We start from the raw sequence: 27,023 nt of genomic DNA, 5'->3' as shown, positions 1-27,023 counted from the left end.
GTAGTGAATTGGACCCTGACATAGACGTCCTTGTTATTCAGATGTTCCAGAGATGAGAATAGGGCTAGGGAAAAGGCATCCGCGACAGACCTGTTTTACTGGTAGGCAAATTGCAGGGAATCAAGGTAGGCTGGGAAGTTAGAAGGGTGATGAGGGCCATGACTAGCCTCTCAAAGCACTCATGACTATGGAGGTCAGAGCCACTGGGCAGTAGTTGTTGAAATATGTTGCACACTTTTTTTTTGGCAGTAGAATGATGGTGGTCTTCTTGGACAGATGGGGTCTTCAGATTCCCTCTGACTTGGCAAATGGGGAAATTGTCACTCAGATTTACTGGTAGGGACATGGAGGTCCTCTCCCCCCAGGACCAGCAGCAATGACAGCATGGTCCAAGGTTGTCACCTGCATTAGTGCAGATGCAGACATCTTGTGGATACCAACACCATAGGAAGAAGGTGAATATCCTTTTCCACTCTGCCAGTGTAGACGTATTCACCTTCTCTTATCACAATCCCTTGAACTCTACTACATTCGCTATCTGGTACCAAGGCTCATGCTCTACCATTAATGCTTGCAACATCTTCCCTCACTAGCAAACCTCATATTGCCCTCTGTGCTGCTTATTCACTCACTTGGGACTCCTCTCCAGCTGTAAGAACAATAATAGCTGTGTTATCTACTTTCGTGTCTCTTACTACCTGCCCTACTTTCATTTCAAAAGAAAACAGCCCCTAGTATGGCAGAATGAGTTGTAACAGATGATGGGCAGCCCAACATTCAGCTCCTCACCCTATATGGAAAGGATCCTGACTCCAACCATCCCGTGCAGTTGAGTGACAGTGTCCAGGCACCTGGACTGCTATTGAAGGCTGTTCTTGACGTACTGTGCCTGGATTCCCGTGCAAAGGTTATCCCCCTCGACTTGACTGAGGCCTGCTGACAACAACATCGTCCTCCCTTTGTGCCTGTGCTACATAGTAAGGCGAAACATAAATAATATGAGCCAGGAAGCTCACAAAGCCAGGCAATGCAAGGCAGGGATACTGTGCATTTCTAGGTCTGCTCAGAGTGAGTATGTGCTACAACAGTGAGCAAGGGATCTAGAGTTAGCGCCTGGTCCAGTCTGTCAGGTGGGTGCATGCCCCTGAATTTTGTGTCCTTACAGCAGCATTACAATCAATTTTCAAAGAACCACATGGTGCAGCATTAAATGCAGAAGCATCCTGTAACTGGATCGGGGATAGACTTTAAAGATTTCATAGAGGCTGGCACTTGACCGTAGCAATGTGCGTGGGGGTGGGGTATGTATGGACTCAGCCCATACAGCTGACAATAACTGGTGTTTCCCATCTAGAACTTAGGTGGCTGAGGTGGTGAGAAAGGGCAACATTTCTTTCCAGGGCCAGCTTTGCCCAATTATTTGTCATTCCCACAATCCCTTCCACACCACCTCCAGACAGGGACAATGGAGGGGCAAATTACACTTTTCTGACTATTTTAAATTGATGATCTTTCATTTCTGTCTCCCCCAATTCGAGAAAAACAGCTTTCCCACTATAAGTTATCGGTATAGTTCCTTAGTGTATATTAAATCAAGTCCTTAATTTAGAAACCTCAACTAAATATCCTCTTGAACCTCTTTGCTCCAGATTAACTACTTCCAGTATCTTCTTATAACTAATGTCATTACCTCTGCATCATCTTGTTTAATCTGTGCTGTTCACACACTATGGTTTTTGAGATATTGTTAACAGACCACTCAATATAGACACTATTGTTTAAACTCAGAAGAAGCCTTGTACAACTAGAGAATACCATTGTTAGATATCTGATTCCTCTCATGACACAAGATAGGTTTCCTTAAATCTTAATTACTTGCTGTACCTGCATACCTTTTTTTTGTTACTAGGACATCTGCACCTCAAAATGCCTCAGTGATTCTCAGATTATATAATACTGTTTTTTTCAGCAGCCTGAGATAAACTATTGTGTGAAACATGAGTAATTTGTGTGGATGCACGCTGGTAGAAATTAACTTGAGAGTATCTATGGTTAGGTCACGGAAGGTCTCTTTAGCCAAGACAGGGATGAAATGTTATCACTCAATCAGCAGTGCTAGATTTGGATGTAGGTCTTAAAAGTAGACAGATAATATTTTATTTATTGATTGCCCCAATATAAAATTGTAAATGGCAGTTGTTGCATGTGGTGTTAAATATAGATTACATTTGATGCTGTTTTTGCTGAACCCACAATGTGCAACATATTTGAGAAGTCAGTATACAAGGTCATCTCTATTAAGAACCCAGTTAACATTGCTCTTCCAGTATGGCCATAAAATTCCGCTAGAAAACAGAATCTGTCAACATTACCAAAAAATGTTTCACCATTGCTAAACAGTAATATAGGTTTCCAGACATAAAAATCTAGTGCTGCTTTTGACTTCTGTCTGCTAATAAAGTTTGGTACTAGATTTACGATGTATTTGTAATGATGCTTTTCCTTCAATATAATTCTCACATGCAAAATTGATTCTCAACATTGAGTATTCAGTTGTGAACCAAATGCTAATTCAAAATACAGATAACTTGTAATTTATTCTCAATCAGACATTTTTTCTCTGCTAAATCCAATAAATTGAAACAGAAAGCAGCATATCTCTCACTTCATGATCAAATAAAATGCACCTGAAAGTAATAAGAGACATGATATCCATATAACAAAGGAATCTCACCTTGAGTAAATCCAGTTACACTCTCATTTCCTTTGCCCATGTGGATAAGATATCCATGTTCAGGACCTTCCAGAATCTTGAATCTCAAAGAATTATGTACACTATCACGGTCTTCAGCTTTTAGTGCTTTGCTGGTAATCATAAACCCAAGGTGTCCTGTGGTAAGGCCACGAAGAGTGGGGGCACCTTTATTCACAATAATCTGAGGCACTCCATTATCAATGGGCATTGTTCGTATTCTCATCATCTGTGATTTTCGTGTTTCAAAGACAGTGTCAGGGAAGACATAGAAGTCCGTATGCGTGCCATCAGTCACTGTGAAAGAAAAGCTATCTTCAGAAAATTCTGTCCCATCATGCTTGTAACTGATGAGGTTTTCATTCAAGTCCTGCTTAGTAAAAGACGTAATGGATGTTGTGCGGTTAAATTGCAGTTGTCCGTGAACTGGAACTTGTGTCACAGTAAACCGCAGCAAGTGATCAGGTGTGTCTCTGTCTTCAACAGTCAGTTCAAATGGAGTAATTAGTTTTACTTCTCCTTCATTCACCATCAAGTCATGGAAAGTAAGGACAGGTTTTTTGTTGTCAACGTCACTGATAGAGATTCTGAAAGTACGAAACACAGGGTTGTATCCATCTGTGACTTCAAATTCAAAACTGTCCATTTTCACTTCATCGTCAGATGTGTGAATATAGTAGATTTTGTTACCAGCTAATTGAAGCTGTGAGAATGTTGTGATAGGTATCCCAGGCTGATCTGTGCATTCTAGGTGACCGCGAACAGGTGCTCGCGTAATACTGAAAAGAAGATTTTCATCAGGGCTATTCAGATCTGTGGTACTAAGTAAATCCGTTGTAAGAGTTACTTTTCCACCTTCTTTTAGTGAGACACCTTTACTGACCACATCAGGAAAGATCATATCAATACCACCAATAGAAACATAAAAATAACGATCAATGAGTGGATTAATGCCATCGGTGACATCAAACTTAATGAGATCGCGGATACCTTCCTGGCCAGTATGTGTATACTGAATCAAATTCTTGTCAATATCATCCTGGGTAAAGTTTGTTCCTACTGTAATGTTTTTAAACTTCCCTGAAGGCAGACGTTGTTGCAAGAGACCTTGATTAGGTCCATAACGTATAACGTACGCAAGAGTTTTGTCCTCTGAGTCCAGGTCTGTAGCTTTAAGAACTTTATTATTTACAACTTTTGTTTCTCCAATCTCAATTTCTAGCCCATCATTTATGGTCATTCTTGGAGTCTCATCATCAAGTGGAATAACCATAATGATTACTGTCTTTTCAACACTGTACTTCCCATCTGTAAGGCGAATGTCAAAGCTGTCTTCCTTAGTTTCGGAATCATCATGCTCATAAACAATGCTGGAACCTTCTCTGATCTGATCTAAAGTAAAACTGTTGACAAGGACAGTGCCTGTAGTAAGCTGATTTACTATCTGACCATGCTTTGGTGCTTTAATGATGGAGAAAGTTAAGTCATTGGCAGGGACATCAGCATCTGCAGCATTGAGAATAGGAGTGTCAATGACGAGGCTCATACCTTCCATTACAACAAATTCTCTCATGAAAATGTCTGGTTTTTCATCATTTGCGGGTATTATAACAATTGGAAAAAAGTGCCTCTCTGAGAAGTTAATTCCATCAGAGCAGCGAAATGTAAACCTATCTTCCACTGGTTCAACAGTTTTGTGAATGCTCTGAACATAATTAATGTGTCCAAGACGTATCTCTTTAAAAGTGAAAGCAGTGATAGCTGTTCCTGCACGAGATGTCTCAGATCCAGGAGCCGGTGAAATGTTCTCAACATAGCCAGAAGTTGGTTGGACGATTATAGTACAGAGAATATCATCATTGGGGGTATCAAAATCTTCAGCTTTCAAATGTTGCTGTGATATTGCGTTTTTATCACCTTCAACCACAGTAAACTGCCTTCCCACAATAACATTTGGAGCTTGACTGTCAACAGGAAGGACAGTCACCTGTACACGGACACCTTGCACTTTGTTTCCTCCAATGTTCCACTCATCAGACATGTCAGTGAGTGTCAGATTAAAAGAATCTTCTTTCTTTTGCAGTCCTATCTCACCATCTGTATGAGCATAAATCACAACCCCATTAATGATGTCTTGTTGTGTAAAACTTTCAGAGGGGATTCCATTAACTAAGATCTCTCCCTGTTGCGGTTGATCTTCAACAATGAAGGTCAACCGAAGATCATCTGTGTCTTCATCGGTTCCTTGGATGACATTGGTTGTTATTTCAGTGGCTCCGTTCTCCAATACATCTAAGTATGATCCAATGGTTCCAACTGGAAGTGTAATAGTTGGCACTTCATCATCAACAGGACGCACTGTTACCTTAACAGTGATAGTAACTGTATGAACTCCATCACTGACATCTATTTTAAATAAATCACTAGTAGACTCGTCACCGTTGTGCACATATGCAATTTTCCCATTGCTTATATCATTCAAATTAAATGCTTCTCCCTCAGTTATAGTAACACCCGCGTACTGCAACTGACCATGTTTCGGAAGCTGAGAGAGCGTAAATGTAATCTGGGGTCCATCAGTGTCTGGGTCTGTGGCATCCAGCTCGGCACTTGTAATTATGTAGGTGTCTCTCTCGAACATTGTAAAGCCAGTGTTGGTTATTTGAGGCGGTTTGTTGTCAACTGGCTGCAGGAAGATGGTGCAGGTCCCATCCACGCTGTTGCCAGCAGTGTCTTCCACTGTAAACTCAAACTGAACCACATGAGGAGTAATTCCAAGCTCCACGTCGGGTGGTCGGTAGGCAATTTTGTGGTGGTTGACCTGAGCTTGGGTGAACTCACCCACCAGGATGTTGGGGCTTTCGGTCAAGACGATGTTGCCCATTTGCACTGGGTTGTTCTCGTCGGTGTCGGTGGGGGGCTTGGTAACAGTGTACCTCAGATCCCTGTCATCCGAATCCAGGTCGGTGTAGCGAAGAACCTTCCTGCGAAAGTGGGTCAGGCGGTACTCCTCCACCACCATCTGCAAAGTGGTGCCCGGGTACAGCTCGGGGGCGATGTCGTCCACCGGTTGGATTTTGATCACGAAGGTGTGCTCGCCAGACTGGTTGGGCGGGTCGTTGTCGTCGCGCACACGGAAGACCAGCTGCTCCATCACCGCCCGGGTGCTGTGGGGGCCCACGTGGCGGTAGAAGAGCCTGCCGTCCAGGATGTCCTGCTGGGACCACTCGCTCACCACCTTCTCGTAGGCGCCCGCCGCCTCGGAGTGCTGCCAGGAGGAAGGGTCGGCAGGGGGCTCCAGCTGCCGGAGGACCAGCTCCCCGACGGCGGCGGCGGGCGGCGGCTCGAGCGCGAAGCGGATGGTCGAGTCCTCGGAGTCGACGTCGGTGGCGCTGAGCGCGAAGGGCGAGATGGGCGCGGCCTGGTGCTCGCGCACGCTCAGGCCCGTGTTGGCGTTGACGACGGGCGGCTCGTCGTCGGTGGGCACCACGGTGATGGGGAAGAGGAACTCGACGTCGTGCTCGCCGTCGGTCATGCGGAAGACGATGTTGTCGCTGTACGTGTCGCTGCCGTCGTGCTGGTAGAGCACGGTGCCCGCGTCCAGGTCGGCGGCGGTGAAGAACTTGCGGCGGGAGCCCAGCACGGTGAGCTGGCCGTGCCTCAGGCCGTCGAGCACGGTGAGCCTGACCTCGTGCAGGTTGTCCTCGTCGCTGAGCTGCAGGTTGCGGGAGCTCGACAGGGCCCGGGACTGACCCTCGTACAGCAGCTGCCCGGTGTTGCGGCTGACCACCGGCGCCAGCGTGTTCATCGGCTTGACCACCACCACGAAGGCGAACGGCTCGGACACCGCGCCCTCGGTGTCCACCACCTCGAACTCGATCTGGAAGATCCTCTCGTGGTCGGAGTCGGCGGCCGGCGGCTGGTAAGCGATCTTGAGCTCCTGCAGGTCGCGCTGGTAGAAGGAGGTGATGGGCAGGTGCCGGTCGTCGGTGCTCACCACCGAGCCGAGCGGCGGCGGCGCCGTGATGTTGAAGACCAGCTCCCCCGGCTCGCTCTCGGCGTCCTCGGCCGCCAGCATGTCCGGGGTGATGGCGGTCAGCACGAACTGGTCCACCTCCATCATCATCATGGCCACGAAGCTGGGCTTGGGCGCCGTGTTGTCCGCCCCGCCTCGGATCCGCACCACGATCTGGAAGTACTCCTGCTTCAGCAGCTGGCCCTCGGCGTCCTGCAGCTCCACCACCGCCGGGATGTAGTCCCGGTTCGGCGAGCCGCTGGCCGCGACGTGGCGGTACCGCACGCCCGACTCCAGGAACTCCTGGCAGTCCAGCAACTGGCCCCCTCCTCCTCCTCCTCCCCCACCACCACCACCTCGCCTCTCGTCCAGCAGCCGCCCGTAGCGAGGGAGGCCGCCGGCGCCACTCAAGGTAGCCAGGCGGCAGCGCTGCCAGCTCGGCTGGTAGCTCAGCTCCAGCACCTTGCGGTCGATGGCGTTGCTGGTGCCCAGGAGGCGCTCGACGGTCAGCGGCAGGTTGCGGGTGACGATCTCCAGCTGCGTGAAGACCACCTCGACCTCCAGCATGAACGGGATGATCACCGTGTCCGTCTGGCTGTCGTACCTCAGCTGCAGCTTCACCCGGTCCCGGGACGGGCTCCGGGAGCCGAAGTGCGAGTACTTCACCTCGTCCCGGCCGAAGTCGCACGGGAACTTCTTGGGGCTCAGCTGGCCCGGCCGCTGGGACAGCGGGTCGTTGCCCAAGACCGTGACCGTGCACTTGTCCTCCGGCTGCACCTGGATGACCAGGTCGTGGATGGGGTCCAGGTCGACCGAGCGGCCGAAGGGCACACGGATGCCGTTGTTGGCCAGAAGGATGGAGTCCTCGGACAGCCCCGACATGAACCCGTAGTAGAGTTCCGCACTTTCCAAACTCTCATAGCCCGCTGTGCTACCTGTCACTGTCAAAGCCAACCACAGCAGCAGCCTGGCCACACAGAGACACAAACAGCAGCACTCACTCTTCCCTCTCCGCTGCAAACTTCCCATGGTCTTTACTTTCTTCTCACCAAGATTTATTTCCTCTTCCTTCCCTTTCACACAGCAAGTGATCTGCACAGATTAGTCCCTCTGGCACTCATGTGTTTCAAAAACAAAGTGACAATTCTCTTATTCTTCCTCTGTGCTGTTGTTGAGGACCAAGTTTGCAACCACTCTTGTGTCTCGTTCTCCCTTTGGAACGCAGGAACAGATTGCACCCTGCACCAACCCAGACTCCAGGCTATAAACTCCCGTCGCTGGGACTAACCTGTCTGCGGAAGTACCGCCCCGCTGCCGGCACCGATTGGAGATCAATGAGATCTCAGCCCCTGTCCTTGTCGCCCAACTTTCCGGACGGTGGGTGGTCAGGTAAACTGTCAATTAGGTGACGTCTTCCAGAAGGACCCCCCCTCACTCGGTATCCTCTTCCCCCTCTACACCCACCCACCCACATACACACAGAACCCTCCTATCTCAGAACATAGACCCCCGAGCTGCCCGTAAATGGCAGCAGGGCCAGCAGAGCTAATGAGCAGGGAAAGCGAGACAAAGCAAATATATGGAGAAGGAGCATAGAACAAATGACCGCGGAGGGAGGAGGGTCCAGCAGAACGAGGAAAGTTGAGGAAGCAAACCCATCTGGGAAACTAGGTACATTGTTGGATTGAATACGTAGATTGGAAGGAAATGAGACTAAATAAAGATCGAAGTCTCAAATTAGTCGTAATGGCAAGGACGGTGTGAAAAGGGATAACGATGAATATATTCTTTTTAAAATCGAAAGATTCAAATCATTGGTTTAAACGTGTTTTAAACTTTGTACCAAAGTTTGTCCTGTCCTATTCATTGTCTGGCCCGTGAACGCTGCTTTACGCTAACACAGTAGGAGCTGCTGGTTGAAATCGTTCCGTTTGTTTCTTTATAATTGGATGTGCTTTTTTCTTTTAAACTGTTGTACCGTAATGGTTTGTCGTTTCATTTGACATAGACATGGAAATGTTACTGTCTTCAAAGTCACCTGCGGAACTAAAACTGACCCAAATGAGTTTTTTAGGGCATGTTGTATCTGAAATTTCACTTGTATGAATACGTTAAAGGGAAGAATCGTTTCCACAACTTTATAGGATGTTTTACTTCAGAATTGTCCACCACGTTTATTTGTCGCGGTTTTACAACAATGTTTGTAGTTACTGACCCACGCGTCATTTCCGAAACAGTTGTTTGTCGATAATCCAGCATTTCTTATCAACGGATTCAGGTTTGTCACTAGTGTTGAAGCGACAACAAGCCATTGATTTCCGTTCTCGCGGCCAGGATCTAGTCGCGAGTGCCCGTCAGAAATTAAAAGCAGTAGCAACGCTCGTGTTGGAGTGGGAAACCTAGAGGGAGCTCTGGGCTGCACGACCACATGCGTTCACGGCTGCTTACCTTGGGTTTAAGACAACGGGAGGTGTACCGCCTTAAAGTTAATTCCATGCATTCAGCCAAGGTAAGGGAAAACATCTACACAAAGAGGGGCTTGTGTGCATAAATTTATAATTGTAGGTTTTTTAATTGCTTTTGGGGTCTGCTTTGCTTGATGCCTATTTCAAAAGTAGTCTACAGTCGAATTCTCATGGTATATTCTTCTTGTTCTAGCTCAGTTATTCACCTCTTTTTAAAAGTAATCTTATAATTGACAATACTGGTAAAATTCCAACGGATCAATGGATTCCCCCCTCCAAAGAAAACATTAGGATCAACTCTAAAGCATAACTTGCTGGGAAAACTCAGCAAATCTGGCAACATCTGAGAAGAGAAAAAGTTAACTTTGGATCTGCAGAAGTGATCCACAAATAGCTTATCGTTTAAACAGTGCGCCGCTAACTTCCTACTTGCATCCATTTCAATCCCAGCTGACCTTCTTCTCCTCCTTCAAGTGTTTATTTTCATACACTTCCATTCTGTGAATTATCTGGGTCCGTTTAGTTCTACATTATTAAAAGTTCAAATTCACGAAGGCTCCTGAAGCAGTACCATCCACATTCATGACCACTGCCATCTCTAAGGACAGGATAGCTGATACATGGAACACCACCACTTACTTAAAAGTTCTCCTCCAAGCCATTCACCATCCTAATTTGGGAATTAACACTGGTCCTTCAATGTTGCTGGGTCAAAATCCTGGAACTACCTTTGTGGGTGTACCAACAACAAATAGAAGGCTGTGGTTCAAGAAGACAACTCACTATCAGCTTCTCAAGGGCAATTAGGAATGGGCAGTAAATACCAGCAAACTCAGAGCATCAATAAATAAAAAGAAAGTAGTTGTCGTGACTGACCAGTAATCTGTAGTGCTGTGTGGCTGAGGTGGTTACTGCCTGCTGAAAAGATAAAACCTGACACCCTCCTGAAATGACAAATTGCATTTGTACAACACATTTAACATAACACAGTGTCTCAAGTGGCTTCAGAGGAATGGTATCAAAGAAAGATTGAACCACATGAGGAGACATTAGAGCAGGTGACAAAATGCTTGGACAAAGAGATAAGTTTCAAGGAATGTCTTAAAGGAGGAAAAACAGGTAGGAGATTTATGGAGGTAGTTTGCAAATATCAAAACTAGTATTTAATAAAGATTTGTGTAACCTAAAAATGCAATGATACTGGATACAAGAATTTCAGGGAATGTCAACAAGGGATTTCATTTGATTACTAATTTCTTTCTTATTTTAGCAATTCATTCAACATACTCTTTGCAAAACCACAAAATGAATTCCATGGATTCATCATGAGTTCAGCTACCATAAAGGTTCTAAGTTTTTCTCTTGTGGCATTTAACTATTTCTTAATTGATTCTACTGTTGTTAACCTCAATTAGTCTATCTGGATTAATTTATCTTGAGACCTTGTTGATCAATTTATGTGAAAAGAAAAGCCTTGATTCTTAAAAATTACAAAAATCGCTAATTACTTTCATTAATTTGAACTTACGTGCAGATGATCTGTGCCTATTCAGTTTGAATTTGAAGTAATATTTTGAGTTAACTTTTTCTATACCCTTTACAGACATATGCATCTCTGTAAGATTAATTCATAAAAATCTCTAATTAGACTGAAAACACAAGTTAACAGGTGTTAACCAAAGGGATTAATTAGCCTCCTGCTTCTGCTGATCACTACAACCTGTAACTTGAATACCATTTTCATTTCTTGGATACAGTACTCAATTCTGTATAGTTTACTCAGAGCACAATCACATTTGGTAAACACTTCCTTGGACTTTATCCAGTTTGATTATACAGTTGGACATCATTTTGATTTTTGCTGTTAACTTTTAATTTGGTTTTAAGCTTAGCATTGAGCTCATTATATTTGCTCAGTCATTTCCAGCAACATCTGTATTTTTTTGAATGCAGTGCATAAAGTATGTTTTTTATATATACTGTAAATCCATAGGGTGGATTCTATTTTTGCCTTTCTGTATGATGTGCTTTACTTCTTTGCCTTAATTTTCCTAAATTATTAATTGTTAATTTACTTATGTTATTCCATCTGTCAGCCTTGGTTCAGTCATTACACTTTTTGCCTTAGAAGGTCATATATTCAGACTTCAGTTGAGACTTAAATATGGCTGATATTTCAGTACAGTACTGAGGAAATGCTGCTTTTTCAGAGGTGCTGCATTTTTCAATTAAGCGACAAAGAGAAATCTTTTCTGCTGTCCTGAAGTGACCACTCTATTCCAACATTGAAAGAAATTCAGGATAGCCCTCCTAGTATCTTGGCCCACATTTAGATCTTACCTGAGATTACAATAACAGGTTATTGACTTATTTAATGAATGTTGCTGTATACTGAATGGCAGTGGCATTTCCCAAAAGTGCAGAAGTGACTACACTTCAAGAGTACATGCACACACAAAAATAGGAATAGCCTCTTGAGCCTGCTCCACCATTCAATCCCATAATAGCTGATCTGGTGTTTACAATTCACATCGCTATTTATGCCCAATTAGCTTTGATTCTATTGCTTAACTAAAATTAACTACCTCCACTTTAAAAAAAATATAATAACTGCTTGTTCCTAAAGAACCCAGACTTCCAAAGTTGTACAGTCCTCTGAGAGAGAGAAAAATCTCCTTATCTTCACCCCAAAGTCTCTAAATTTTAGTTCTCTGGTTCTGGACTCACCTGTAAAGGGTAGCATCATTTCTATGACCTCCTCATTTAGGATCTTATACACATCAATCAAGTTACCCCTCACCATTGTACAACTGAAGTCATCATTCCTGATGAAGGGCTCTGGCCCGAAACGTCGAATTTCCTGTTCCTTGGATGCTGCCTAACCTGCTGTGCTTTAACCAGCAACACATTTACAACTCAAGTCTGTCCAATCAGTTCTCAGAAGACAACCCAATCATTCTGGCTATCAATCTAGTAAATCTCATTGGAATCATCTCCAGTGCCTCGTATCCTCAATACCAGATATCAATCCAGTAAACCTCCTCTGAACAAACATTTGCTTAAATACAGAGACCAAGACTACACATGGGATATTTGGGATGTGGTCTCAACCAGTGCTTTGTAGAACTGAAGCATTATATCATTCCTTTATGTCCAATTATTCTTGTAATAAAAGATAGCATCCATTAGCCTTCTTGATTACATGCAGTACCAGCATGCTATGGTTCATGCACTAAAACACCAAGATCCCTCTGTATGTTGAAAATACACATTTATCCTCAATTTAAAACTGCATTTTTTCATTCTTTCTGCTGAAGTAAAAAGTTTCAATTTTTTTTCCACATTATATTCCATCTGCCAGATGTTTGCCCACTTAGTCAATCTATCTATATCATATGCAAATTCCTTTCCTTTAGGGAAGAAAATCTGCAGTCTTTACTTGGTCTGTCCTACATGTGGCTATTTACCCATAGCAATGATGGTGACTCTTAGTTTCATTCTGAAAACTTAGTGATGGGCAATAAACAATGGCCTTGCAAGCAACTCCTATATTCCATGAACAAAAGAAAACTCTGAGTTCTTCATCCTAATCAACGTACTTGTCGTTATCTGCCATCTCAAATGAACATACAAATTAGGTGCAATATCCGAAATACAGTCCTTGCACGATATTTTGTAAATGACATTAGGGGAACTTCAAACCAGTGTCTACAGGAAAACAGCACATATGGACCAAATATTGAACTATAGAAGCAATTTCGCCAAAATCCGCAAACAAAGCTGCATCAGAACATTATTCCAACAGACCACCACACACTGCAGCATAGAGGAACTATGCAGAGCAGAGGAAAATCATCTGTACAGTGTATTCAAAAAGAACGGGTACCCAATGAACACAGTCTGCAGATTTCTCAGCAACAAATCCAAACAAGCGGACAAAACACGTTCAGAAAGCTTAGCCGCACTCCCCTACATCAAAGACATCTTGGAAATGACTGCCAGACTACTCAGATCCCTTGGTATCATAGTAGCCTACCAACATACTAAAACAGCAGCTAATGAATTTGAAAGACCATATACAGACAACAAGCAAAACTAATGTCATTTACAAAATACTGTCCAAGAACTGTAACAAATACTACATTTGTACATGATACATGAACATCAACTAGCCACAAAACAACATGACCATCTCTCAGTAGTATCCTTACATACAGCTGAGGAAGGACACCACTTCAACTGGGACAATGCACACATCCTAGGACAGGCCAAACGGAGACATGCACGAGAATTCCTAGAAGCGTGGCATTCCAACCAGAATTCTGTCACACATTGACTTGAACTTGATTTACCAGCCCCTGAGAAAAAGAACAGGAAATGACATCACCAACCCAAAGAAACCCAAACATAAATAGAAAGCAATGGTCCGTCTGGGCTCTCACTGAAGATATCACCTAGTATGGTGATGAAACATCTGAAAATGAACCTTCCAGCTCAGCGAGCAAACCTGCATCCATTTCCAAACATGTAAAAGCCCTGATTATACTTTGAATTGCCTTTAAGCATGCCAAACTTCCTAAGAGTTGGTTTCAATCAGCTTGTGACATGATAACAGTTATACTTTAAAAATGATCATTGTCCAGGAAACTAGACAGGAGGGAATAAATATCTTGTAAGTCGACCTTTCAAATTTCAAGAAGCACCGCCAATCCTTCAACTAAAATGATTAGATGATAACGACAAAAACTAGTGTGGTACATTCCTATTCAATAGAGACAGTCCTGTGATAGGATTGGATTATAAAATAGCAACTTGAACATTAAAATAAATTATGTGGTAGTACAAAATTCAAAAGAAGTGACAAAATAATGCTGATAATTATTTCTTCATTCTCTCTCAGATATTAGAATCCATTGCAAATAGTAAATTTGAGGATCATCTGCAGAATAACAATTTTAAAAATGAAACAATAAAATTGTAAAATAAACATATTCAGAACTGAAGCACTTTTTGTTTGACAAATTTCCTTGAGTGACCACTGAAAAGCTCTATGACAAGCTGTTGCTCAACCTGCATATCACTTTTGTTAGGTTTTTCACATCAAAGACTGTAAATTAACCTAAAAGCTGTGGAGATTCAGATAAAGTAAATGAACTAAGAAGCAATCAGGCTGGCATTTAACACCCTAATTCATGGCATGTTTGGTGGCAGGGAGAGTATTTAATCAGGCAGAAGAGTGTTGGGTTGGTAGCTCACCACCAGCCCCATTAATTGCGTAGATAGCCTGCCTGCCTCACTGACAATTGAAACCTTTAGCTGGGCAATTAACAGCCTCCTAGGGCATTTGCCATGCAACAAGCTGATCTGTGAACTCCGTCCCCACCTAAATAACCTTGCATCTCTCTGACATAAGTGGGAATGAGGAACGGAAAGTTGTGTGACAGTGGTGGAAGGGAAAGGGTTGGAGGAATAAGGATAGGACAGATCAATGCGTGGCTGAGGTGCAGGGTGCTGGGATTTAGATTTCTGGGTCATTGGGATCTCTTCTGGGGCAGCAGTAATCTGTGCAAGAAAGATGGGTTGCACATGAACTGGACAGGGACCAATATGCTGGTGGAGTGATTTGCTAAAGCTACTTGGGAAGGTTTAAACTAGTGTGGTGGGGAGTGGGTTCTGAAGTGGTAGTGAAGCAAGAGAAAGCTGAAGCTGTTACAGGAAGTTAAAGAGTGCAAGTTAACTAAACAAGGCAGGAAAGAACACAGCAGAAGAAAAAGGGAAGGCTGATGAATTAAAATGCATTTATTTCGATACAAGAGATCTGGCGGGTAAGATAGATGAACTCAAGGCATGTATGGGAAGAGAATGGTTCAGGGAGTGGCAAGTTCTGGAGCACAGGTCTTCAGTATTGTTGTTGGAATGATGTCAGGGCCTACAGTCTCTATTATCCAGCACTTCCCACCTTGTCTTGATATAAAGTTGTAGAGTGGTTGAAGATGGGTCTCTGTGATGCTGGAGACCACCGAGGAATACAAGATGGATGGGTCATCAACTTGGTAATTCTGGTGAAGGTTGCTGTAAATGTTTCAACCTTATCTTTAGCACTGATGCTCGGTTCTTCTCTCATTGAGGATGGGGATATTTGTGGAACCTCCTTCACCATTAAGTTGTTTAATTATTCGCCACCAGGAAGCATATATAAGGTATAGACAGAATAAATCGAGTGAATCCTTAGAAGAGTATAAAGGCAGCAGGAGTACACTAAAGAGGGAAATCAGGAGGGCAAAAAGAGGACATGAGTTAGTTTTGGCAAATAGAATTAAGGAGAATCCAAATGATTTTTACAAATACGTTAAGGACAAAAGGGTAACTAGGGAGAGAATAGGGCCCCTTAAAGATCAGCAAGGCGGCCTTTGTGTGGACCGCAGGAAGTGGGGGAGATACTAAGTGAGTAGTTTGCATCAGTATTTACTGTGGAAAAGGCAATGGAAGATGTAGACTGCTGTGAAATAGATGGTGACACCTTGGAAAATGTCCACATTACACAGGAGGGAGTGCTGGATGTCGTGAAATGCATCAAAGTGGATAAATCCCCAGGACCTGATCAGGTGTATCCTAAAACTCTGTGGGAAGCTAGAGAAGTGATTGCTGGGCCTCTTGCTGAGATATTTGTATCGATAGTCATAGGTGAGGTACCGGAAGCCTGGAGGTTGGTTAACATGGTGCCACTGTTTAAGGAGGATGGTGAGGACAAGCCAGGGAATTATAGACCAATGAGTCTGACCTTGGTGGTGGGCAAGTTGTTGGAGGGAATCCTGAGAGACAGGATGTGCATGGATTTGGAAAGGCAAGGAATGATTAGGGATAGTCAACATGGCTTTGTGCATTGGAAGCCATGTCTCACAAATTTAATTGATTTTTTTTAAGTAACAAAGAGGATTGATGAGGGCAGAGTAGTAGACATGATCTATATAGACTTCAGTAAGGTGTTCAACAAGGTGCCCCATGGGAGATTGGGAGGCAAGGTTGGATCTCATGGAATACAGGGAGAACTAGCCATTTGGATACAGAACTGGCTCAAAGGTAGAAGACAGAGGGTGGTGGTGGAGGGTTGTTTTCAGACTGGAGACCTGTGAGCAGTGGAGTGCCACAAGGATCAGTGCTGGGTCCTCTACTTTTTGTCAATTACATAAATGATTTGGATGCAAGCATAAAAGGTACAGTTAATAAGTTTGGAGATGACAGCTAAATTGGAGGTGCAGTGGACAACGAAGAAGGTTATCTCAGATTACAACAGGATCCTGACCAAATGGACCAATGGGCTGAGAAATGGCAGATGGAGTTTAATTTAGATAAATGCGAGATGCTGCATTTGGGGAAAGCAAATCTTAGCAGGATTTATACACTTAATGGTAAGGCCCTCCAGAGTGTTGCTGAACAAAGAGACCTTGGAGTGCAGGTTCATAGCTCCTTGAAAGTGGAGTCGTAGGTAGATAGAATAGTGAAGAAGGTGTTTGGTATGCTTTTTTTTTGGTCAGAGTATTGAATGCAGGAGGTGGGAGGTCATGTTGTGGCTGTACAGGACATTGGTTAGGCCACTGTTAGAATATTGCATGCTATTCTGGTCTCCTTCCTATCGGAAAAATGTTGTGAAACTTGAAAGGGTTCAGAAAAGATTTACAAGGATGTTGCCAGGGCTGGAGGATTGAGCTATAGGGAGAGCCTGACCAGGCTAGGGCTGTTTTCCCTGGAGCATCGGAGGTTGAGGGGTGATCTTATAGAGGTTTAGAAAATTATGAGGGGCATGGATAGGATAAATAGACAAAGTCTTTTCCCTGAGGTCGGGGAGTCCTGAACTAGAAGGCATAAGTTTAGGGTGAAAGACATAAAAGAGACCCACGGGGCAACTTTTTCACACAGAGGTTGGTATGTGTATGGAATGAGCCACCAGAGGAAGTGGTGGAAGCTGGTACAATTACATTTAAAAGGCATTTGAATGGGTTTATGAATAGGAAGGGTTTGGAGGGATGTGGGTCGGGTGCTGGTAGGTGGGACTAAATTGGGTTGTGATATCTGGTCGGCATGGACGGGTTGGACCAAAGCGTCTGTTTCCATGCTGTACATATCTATGACTCATTCATGACTGGATGTGGTAGGACTGCAGAGCTTAGATCTGATCCATGGGTTATGGAATTGATTAGTTCTGTCTATCACTTGCTGCTTATGTTGTTTGGCATGCAAGTAGTCCAATTGGTAGCTTCACCAGGTTGACACCTCATTTGTAGATACCTGGTGCTTCTCCTGGCGTGTCCTACTGCATTCTCCATTTGAACCAGGGTTAATCCTCAGACTTGATGGTAATGGATGAGTGGGAGATATGCTAGGCCATGAGGTTGCGGATTGTGCTGGAGTATATTTCTTGTTGCTGTTGATAATTCACAGTGACTCTAGGATGCCCAGTCCTCAGTCGCTATATTATTTGATGTCTGTCCTATTTAGCATCATAACAATGTCACACAGTACAAGGGAGGGTATTCTCAATGCGAACTTGGGACTTTGTCTGAACAAGGACTGGTTGCTCTTACTGATACTGTTATGAACAGATGCGTCTGCAGCTGGCAGATTTGTAAGGATGAAATCAAATCTGTTTTTCCCTTCTGTTGGTTTCTTCACCACCTGCACAGACACTGTCTAGCAGTAATGTCCTTTAGGATCTGACCAGGTCCATCAGTAGTGCTGCTGCTGTGTCGCTTGGAGCTGGACATTGAAATGTCTCCACCCAGAGTACATTTTCCATCCTTAGTATCCTCACTGCTTTCTCCAAACGTTATTCAACATGGAAGAGTACTGATTCATCAGCTAACGGAGATGATAAATGGCATATTTGATGATATATTTCTTTGCCCATGCTTAACCTGAAGCCATGGGACTTCATGGGTCTTGGAGTCAATGTTGACGAGTCCCAGGGAAACTCCATCCGAATGGTGTACCACTATGCTGCCACCTCTGCTGGGTCTCTTCTGCTGGTGAGACAGAATATTTCCAGGGATGGTGATGGTGGTGTCTGAGATATTGTCAGGAATGATTCTGTGCGTGTGACTATGTCAGGCTTGTTAGACATCACTCCCAATTTTAGCACTAGTCCCCAAATGTCAGTAAGGTGGATTTTGCACAGTCGACAGGGTTGTTGTTTCTGCCATTGTCTTTTCAGGTGCTGAAGTCAATACCAGGCACATGTCCTATGTGCGTAAGACTCTTACTGTTCCCAGATAATCCAATAAAGAAATTCTCAGACTTCTTTCCTTTACAGCCACCTTGTCGGACTCCTTTACATCTAGCTATTTCAACTCCACGTTTGAGTCCATTGAAACAGTTGCTTCAACTGCAATCTTTCCACACATATTCCAAAAATCTCAAAGACCCACCCTCATCACTTGGACCCCTTAACTGTAAGTTCTTCGCCTCAATGTCTCCAACCTTACTTCTATATGAAAGAAAATGTAAAAACTTGCATTCATTTAGAATCTTGCAAATCTTAAAATGTATGTAAGATCATTACAATGACATGTACATATCAAGAGTAGTAACGGTTGTCAGTTCATTTGCAAGAACCCATAAACAAGTGAATTAAGTAATAAGTTGACCTGTTTTGGTTTTGTTGGAATTCCTAGGGAAATGGTAGATCTAGGCACAGTTACAACATTTAAAAAACACCTAGGCAAGTACATAAGTAGGGTAGGTTTGGAGGGATAAGGTCCAGGAGTACGCAAGTAGGACTAATTTATGGGATTATGGACTGTTTGGACTGAAGGATCTGTTTCTGTGCTGTGTGACTCGATGTTTTGTAGTTTCTTATGTGAAAAAACATACAATCCATAAGTAACCAGAGAACTGCAGATACTGGAAATCAGAAACAAAATCAGAAATTGCTGGAAAAACTCAACAGGTCAGGTAGCATCTCTGCAGAGAAAGCAGAGGAAATGCTTCGGGTTCAAGGACCCTTCAGAATATAATCTATATACAGTATATGGCTGATAAGCTACATGAATATGGATTTCACTTATAATATTTGTGTTAACATTGCGTAAAGGTATATCTTTTTATCTTTCTGTGTTTTTAGTTGTGCACAGAAATAAGAAACTAAGTGTCTTAAAACCAAGGATTACAGTAGAATTGCTGTATGTCTTGAAAACAAGTAACCTGACATTCATTGAAAGCATAATTTGCAAGCTGCACTAATTGAAGTGTGGTGCAGATGAACTGGAGCTGAAAGGTTGTGTACAAATGGAGCTTTAGTTGGCAACAAGAAGCTGTTGGAGTAGTGACCAGTTATCAATGACAAAGGGTTTTCCCTGTCAACGATTCAGCGAATGGTTCTCAGGGAGCTGAACAACTTCAAGCTGTGAACAAGATACACAAAACCCTTCAGATCTCACTCAGGAGCCTCCTGTTCGCTGCAGTAAAAGTTACATTTAGCTTGAGAAGAACCAATTTATTTTTCCTTCTTTGGGTGCTCTAAGTTGTGACCTTTTAAATAATAAGTCAGACCTTTTATAAGTATGAACCACCCTCTGTGCTTCCTGTAAACCAGTGAAAGCCTCCAGTGAAGGAAGACCAAGAAGCATTGTTCTGACCATCTGAACCCTGTGAATAGGAACCGCGGAAAGTTCTGAAGAAGAGTCACTGGGCTCAAATATTAACTCTGTTTTCTCTCCACAGATGCTGTCAGACCTGCTGAGTTTCTCCAGCAATTTGTTTTTGTTTGTTTTAGGAACCACTGAATTGCCTTTCCAGTCTTTCCTTCCATCCATTACAACCGTATTTTCTTTCCAAATGCACACGTGTTTGTGTTTGTGTAACGGAGAGTTAATCAGAGAATTCAGGTATTTGGTAGAGTTATGTTTTGATAGTAATTTTTTTATGTGTAGCTGGAATCTAATTACTTATAGTAAATAGTAATTTCTGCTAAATGCAGAAAATTGATCCATGCTTTCTGTCAACCTGGCTCTTAAAGACAGCACACTAGGGAATTTTATGCATCTTTGAAAATTTTTTGTGACAATTTTGGGAATAGCAGAACTTAATTTTCAGTGTGCTACCACAGTCAGGCATAACAACTGATATCATCAGGTACATGTAGTATAGAGATATGGCCTCTCCAGAGGGCTATATTCGTTTCAATGTGCATTTGGAAATTAAGAAGAAGTTCCATTCTTATTGCATATTATTGTTGTAGCTCCTGGTGTCACATCCTCAGTACTTGTGTTGATGAGATTACAGTCCAATGAAACAAAAAGATACTTTAAAGTTCACATAGGAAGCATTTATTGTAAAGTAAAGTCAGTTGGCTTATGATGTATACCTCAAGAAAATCTGAATGACTTTGGGAAAAACATGTTTTGATTGTTTGAAGAGCAACAAATACATCTTTGTGGTATGCAGTAGATATGACAGATTATAACCTATATTTAATTTCTAATACATTATAAACTACAATGGTTAAACAATGAAAATTGCTAGTTTTCATTACAGATTTTCCTGATTGCCATTTATTGGTGTATGTCTGATTGAGTGCATGCTCTGTAATAAAAGTAACAAACATTCACTCATTTTTTAAGCCTTAACATTTTTATTGCATCTTGGTTTTATAAATATCTACCCTCTTTTGGTAATTACATATATTGCACAACATTACCTTGAATAGTTTGGTTTTCTAATACAATTTATTGTATGAGAAAGACATTAACTCTAATGGAGCTTTTGTTGAAACAAATGATAATTCATCCAATAGAAGTAACATTGTTTTAAGGAATTTTAAAAGTGACTGGATCATTGAATTGCAAACCATATTTTGGCACTGTAATCATCTTATCCATTTTGTTTATGTCCCAAGATTCATTCTTATGCTTTTTATAAGCCATTTGAATTGACCAGCCATTGAAGATTGATGATGTACATTTCTGCTCTCCTGACACATACCAATACAGTTGTTTCATATTACTTGAGAAGAGGTGCATTTTATGGCCTTATTTACCTCTCTGTTGACTTTTTCTATACCAGTACCATGTTCTCATTCTAGAACTGGCAATACTTCATGAATACAAAGGTACCAGTGTCAGCAGCTGAGTTTGGAATTGAAATCTTTTTGAAAGTCTGTCCAAAATTCTAGTACTGTTTATTGGGTTACTTGAAATGCTGGAGGTGATTTTGAATTGTTGATTGTCCTTTTCTTTCACCTTTAAAACAGGTAGCTTGCAGTTGAATCTTGTCTTAATGTGGTTAGTCCAGTAATTCAAAGAATCTTTTTTGTGCTTCCAATATTCTAGTAAATTCCTATGTATCTACAAAAAAAAGTCTTAAATGATCATACACAAATAATGGCAAATTGGTTCACTTTAAAATGGGAACTGATGTTCCTTTATCCAATTACCTCAGCTCTTTAATCTCACTTTGTTTGGAAAGTATATATAGCCCTTGTGTTTAACACCATGTGGATTGACTAGCTTCACAAAAGTTGCGTTCACAAATTATAAATTCAGAAGTGTTCATGTGACTAATGGTGATGAACATTGAACATAGGGTATGAATATAATTACATACACTAGATACAAAAAGAAAAAGGGAAGTAATGTATTTTGCTCATTTCCATCTCTCCCCTCCCCTGAAAAACTCATCTAATTGAAAATGTGAAGATGGTCTAAATAGCATTAATTTTGCCCTGTTTCCCTCACTGCTGTTTTACTCTCATACCTTTCAAGGCTCTTGTGGCACTGTGGTAGTGTCTCTACCTCTGGGCTAGCAGACCAGCATTCAAATCCCGCCCATTCCAGACGTGTGTCATAACACCTCTGAAGCAGTGGATTAAAAGAATTATCCTTATGCCTTTCTCCTGTTAGATACCTCCGAACTACTGTCTGACGAGGGAGTCATGGAAGAGTAACAAGTGGAAGAGCAATAGGACAGTGGTGATGAAGAAATTCCGTTACTCTGTCTCACACTGGCAGCCACCATCTTTAGAGAGAGCATGCAGAACCAAGAGTGTTGCACCCACCTTCCTCATCAAAGACCATCTTCCCTTACCTGTGGCAAATTTTCTGGCTGCAGGATTGAATTATTCAGCCAATAAAGAGTATGGAGTGGAAGCAAGTCATGCCTGACTCCGAAGGATTGTCAAAGCCAAAGAAAACATGTGGTAACTCGTCAAGGCTTTCTCGATAGTACATGCTAAACCTGTGACCTCTATTAACTAGGGAAAAAAACTAGTAAATGCAGAGCATCATGGCACTGTGTTCCCTTCAAAGTCATGTACCATCCAGACTTGGAAATTTATGTCTACTCCTTAACTGTCGCTGGGTCAAAACCCTGGAACTTCTTATCTAACAGGCATACGGACTGCAAGGGTTCAAGAATTCAACTTACCACCATCTTTTCAGGGATAATTAGGATTTTGCAGGAAATGCTAACCTTCTCAGTGGTGTGCACATGATATGGAGGAATAAAAACAATTTGATGTTGAGAACGGAAAGGGTTAAATCACGAGGAAGGATTTGTGAACTTGGATTTTGTTCCCTTGGATTTAGTTCTTACCTTAATACAGGTATTCAAAATGATAAAGGGATTTGATGAATTGACACAAGGGAAGCTATTTCCTCAGGTGGAGACTTTCAGAACACATGACCATACCTTTTAAATTAGAGCCGTTTCAGAGTAAATACAGAAAACACATCTTCACCCAAGAAAAAATTGTGGAAATCTGGATTTGCTTTTCAGCAGAAGCTTGGTCAATTTGAATGATAAAGCCTGAGATATAGATGTTTCATCATGGGTTTTGATGAGTGAAAAACAGAGGAGGATAAATGGCATTAAGGTGCAAGTAGGTCATGATTTGATTGACTGGTGGAACAGACTTGAGGGGCTGAATTGACCTACTCCTGTGCCTATAGAACATAGAACAGCACAGTACAGGCCCTTTGGCCCACGATGTTGGGCTGAGCATTTATCTTAATCTAAAATCAACCTTCACACCTATCAACTTACTGCCATCCAAGTGCTTGTCCAGTAGTTGCTTAAATGTCCATATTTCTCTGACTCTACTACCACTGCTGGCTGTGTATGCCACACAGCCCCCCACTCACTAGGTAAAGAACCTACCTCTGAAATCTCCCCTATACCTTCCTCCCATCACCTTAAAATTATGACCGCTTGTGACAGCCATTTCTACCCTGGGGAGAAGTCTCTGGGTGTCTGTCCATGCCTCTCATTACCTTTTATACCTCTATCAAGTCATCTCTCTTCTTTCTTCTCTCCGGTGTGAAAAGCCCAAGCTCACTCAATATCTCTTCATAAGACAAGTCTTCCAATCCAGGCAGCATCCTGGTAAATCTCCTCTGCACCCTCTTTGAAACATCTATATGCCTCCTATAATGAAGTGACCAGAATTGGACAAAATATTCCAAGTGTGGTCTAACCAGGGTTTTATAGAGCTGAGGCAAACCCTCATGGCTCTTAAAGTCAATCCAACTATTAGTGAAAGCCAAAAATACCATACACCTTCTTAACAACCCTATTGACTTGGGTGGCAACTTTAAGGGATCTATTCCTCCACACTGCCAAAACCCTGTCTTTACCCATACATTCAGCATTCAAATTCATCCTTCTAAATGAATCACTTTGCATTTATCCAGGTTGAACTCCATCTGCGACTTGTTAGCCCAGTTCTGTTTCCCGCCAATGTTTTGTTGTAGCCTGCAACAGCCCTCGCCACTATCTACAACACCACCGACCTTTGTGATATCGGCAAACTTACTAACCCACCTTGCCACTTCTTCATCCAAGTCATTTATAAAAACTACAAAGAGCAATGGTCCAAACACAGATGCCTGCAGGGCACCACTGGTCACCGACCTCTAGGCGGAATACTTTCCATCCACTACCACTCGCTGACTTCTTTCAGCCAACCAATTCTGTATCCAGACAGCCAAATTTTACTGCATCCCATATCACTTAACTTACTGAATGAGCCTACTGTGGGGAACCTTATCAAATACCTTACTGAAATCCATATACACCACATCTACTGCTTGACCTTCATCAACCTGTCTCGTCACATCCTCAAAGAACTCAAGGCTTGTAAGGTATGACCTGCCCCTTACAAAGCTATGCTGACTGTCTTTAATCGAACTATGTTTTTCCAAAAAGTCGTAAAACCTATCCCTCAGAATACTTTGTAGTACCTTGCTTAGCACAATGTAAGACTGAATGGTTTGTAATTCTCAGGAATTTCCCTATTCCCTTTCTTAAACAGAGAAACAACATTTGTCTCTCTCCAATCATCCGGTACTATTCCCTGGAGTGTGAGGATGCAAAGATCATTGCCAGAGGTGCAGCAAACTCATTCCTCATTTCCTATTGTAACCTTGGATATATCTGATCTGGTCCTGAGGATCTATCTATCTTGATGCTTCCCAGAATTTCCAGCACATCCATTTCCTTGTTATCAAGCCCATTAACTTGATCAATGGTGGTCTCACTATCAACAAGGTCCATTTCTCTAGTGAATAGTAAAACAAAATACTGAATCTAGGCCTCCCCTACCTCTTCAGACTCTAGGCACAAGTTCCCTAGACTATTCTTGATTGGCCCTACCCTCTCTGTAATCATTCTTTTATTCCTCATGTAAATGTAGAACACCTTTGGGTTTTCTCTAATTCTTCCCATCAAGACTTTTCTCGTGCCTCTCCTAGCTCTCCTCAGACCATCTTTGAGTTCTTTCCTAGCTACTTTGTAATCCTCTAAGGCTGTGCTAGATCCCTGCTTCTTCAACGTTAAGTAAGCTTCCTTCTTCCTCTTGAGGAGAAGCTCCTCTTGTCAGCCAAGGCTCCTTCACCTTACCATTCCTTGCCTGTCTCAGTGGGACAATGTTATCTAACACTTGCAACAAGTGCTCCTTTCGCAGGCTTCAAATTGCTGTTGTGCATTTCCTGTAGAACAGTTGTTTCCAATTTATGCTCCACAGTTCCTGTATAATAGTAGTATAATTTCTCCTCCTCCAATTAAATACCTACTCATACTGTCTGTTCCTCTCCCTCTCCACGGCTATGATAAAGGTGAGGCAGTTGTGGTCACTGTCACCGAAATGCTCTCCCACCGAGAGATCTGACACTTGGCCTGGCTCGTTGCCTTGCACCAAATCTAATATGGCCTCCCCCCATAGTCGGTCTATCTACGTATTGTGTCAGGAATCCTTCCTGGACACACCTGACAAAACTGACTCCATCCACACCATCTGCACTAAGGAGGTTCCAATAACGTTCCTGCTGAAGTAATAAATGGTGAAAAGTGATTCATCAAAATCTGATGGTGAGCTGGTTTCAATCAAATTGATAACAGCAAGACAAAATGTAGAATTGTTTATATTGTGATCACTCTAATTTTACAGCTAACCTGAAAAACAGTAATGTTGACTTTATTTTGATTAATTATTGTATGATCATCCATTTATGAAAGATATTCAAGATTGATGAAAAAAGACTGTGCTGGTAAAGCTCAACCTGAAGGGTTTGTTTGAAATGTTTGAATAACCTATGCAGGAATAGTCTTTTTAAAAGAGCTTTTGTATTCAGTTCTTGATGATTCTTAGACTAGGTATGTGAAGGAGAGGATTTCACTATATTTACAGAAAGATTGAATTAGACAGCGAGGCACAGGCAATTCAAAGTACTATCCTCAAAATTTGGTCATACAGCATCTTATGTCAGGTCCTAAATTGTGAACTAAAGTTCCAATATGATAGAGAGGATACCTGTCCACTTTAACAGCTGGATGTGCAGTATCTGTCTTATTGGTGAAGTTGGAAGCATTACTGGTAGGAATGCACATCTGGTATATGTAAAGGGAAAAATATCTTATTTAGAATTTCTATGTTGATATGTACAATACATTCCTTTCCACAAGCTGGACTTGCCTAGTAACATATAAGCTATTGCTAGCCTGACAGCCTTATCATTATGAGGTATTCCACTTTTAACAATGTCCAGCTGATTGATGCAATCTGTGCTCCCGACTACCTGGCAGCAGTGATAACTCCTTTATCCTGCACCAGTTCTCTGTGCAACCTTTATCCTAACCAAGCTGGTGAGTCTCAGGCTGGCCACCGAGTGCTAAAGGATATCCATTCCAGACATGATTCAGGATTCCTTTCCTGGAACCCACACATAGCCGCAGAGCTGGCCCACAGTGAGTGTCACAATGTCCCTATAAACCAGATGGAGCAAACAATCAGCATACTCACATGACACTTCCGTTGCCTGGACCATTCTGTAAAGGTGTAGGTATCACATACACAGGTGTTTGTGTTTGTCCACTGCAGAAAATGTGTTGTTGGAAAAGCGCAGCAGGTTAGGCAGCATCCAAAGAGCAGGAGAATCGACATTTCGGGCATAAGCCCTTCTTCAGGAAAGCCCTTCTTTCAGGCTAGTGCCCAAAACGTCAATTCTCCTGCTCTGTGGATGCTGCCTGACCTGCTGCGCTTTTCCAGCAACACATTTTCAGCTCTGATCTCCAGCATCTGCAGTTCTCACTTTCTCCTTTGTCCACTGCAGACTACATAAGGGAGATAGGCAAAAACCACGAATCCCTCTAGATACCAGAGTTAATAGAGATGGGCTGATTGTGGAGCAGTTCATCAAACTGGCCCTGTCAGTTCCACTTCATGAGGAGTCCCATTATTCTTATAGTTGTCCATGTGCCTGTTATCCAATTGCCATCCTGCAATACAGAATTATGACCTCACAAC

The 27,023-nt window shown here is 42.6% G+C and overlaps 1 protein-coding gene across 1 annotated transcript in view; it reads right to left on the bottom strand.

The window, feature by feature from the left end:
• Nucleotides 1–8,062, bottom strand: part of LOC132816501 (FRAS1-related extracellular matrix protein 2-like) — a 229,101-nt gene extending 221,039 nt beyond the window's left edge. The window contains exon 1 of the mRNA XM_060826175.1: nt 2,735–8,062. Within this exon, the coding sequence (XP_060682158.1) occupies nt 2,735–7,796 (5,062 nt within the window). The 5' untranslated portion in view covers nt 7,797–8,062. The remainder of the gene's footprint in view (nt 1–2,734) is intronic.
• Between the last annotated feature and the right edge of the window lie 18,961 nt (nt 8,063–27,023).

The sequence above is a fragment of the Hemiscyllium ocellatum genome, chromosome 6 (genome assembly GCF_020745735.1).
Source record: "Hemiscyllium ocellatum isolate sHemOce1 chromosome 6, sHemOce1.pat.X.cur, whole genome shotgun sequence".
Lineage (NCBI taxonomy): Eukaryota > Metazoa > Chordata > Chondrichthyes > Orectolobiformes > Hemiscylliidae > Hemiscyllium > Hemiscyllium ocellatum.
Note: the sequence above shows the minus strand (reverse complement) of the source record. Positions and strands in the feature narration are given on the sequence as shown.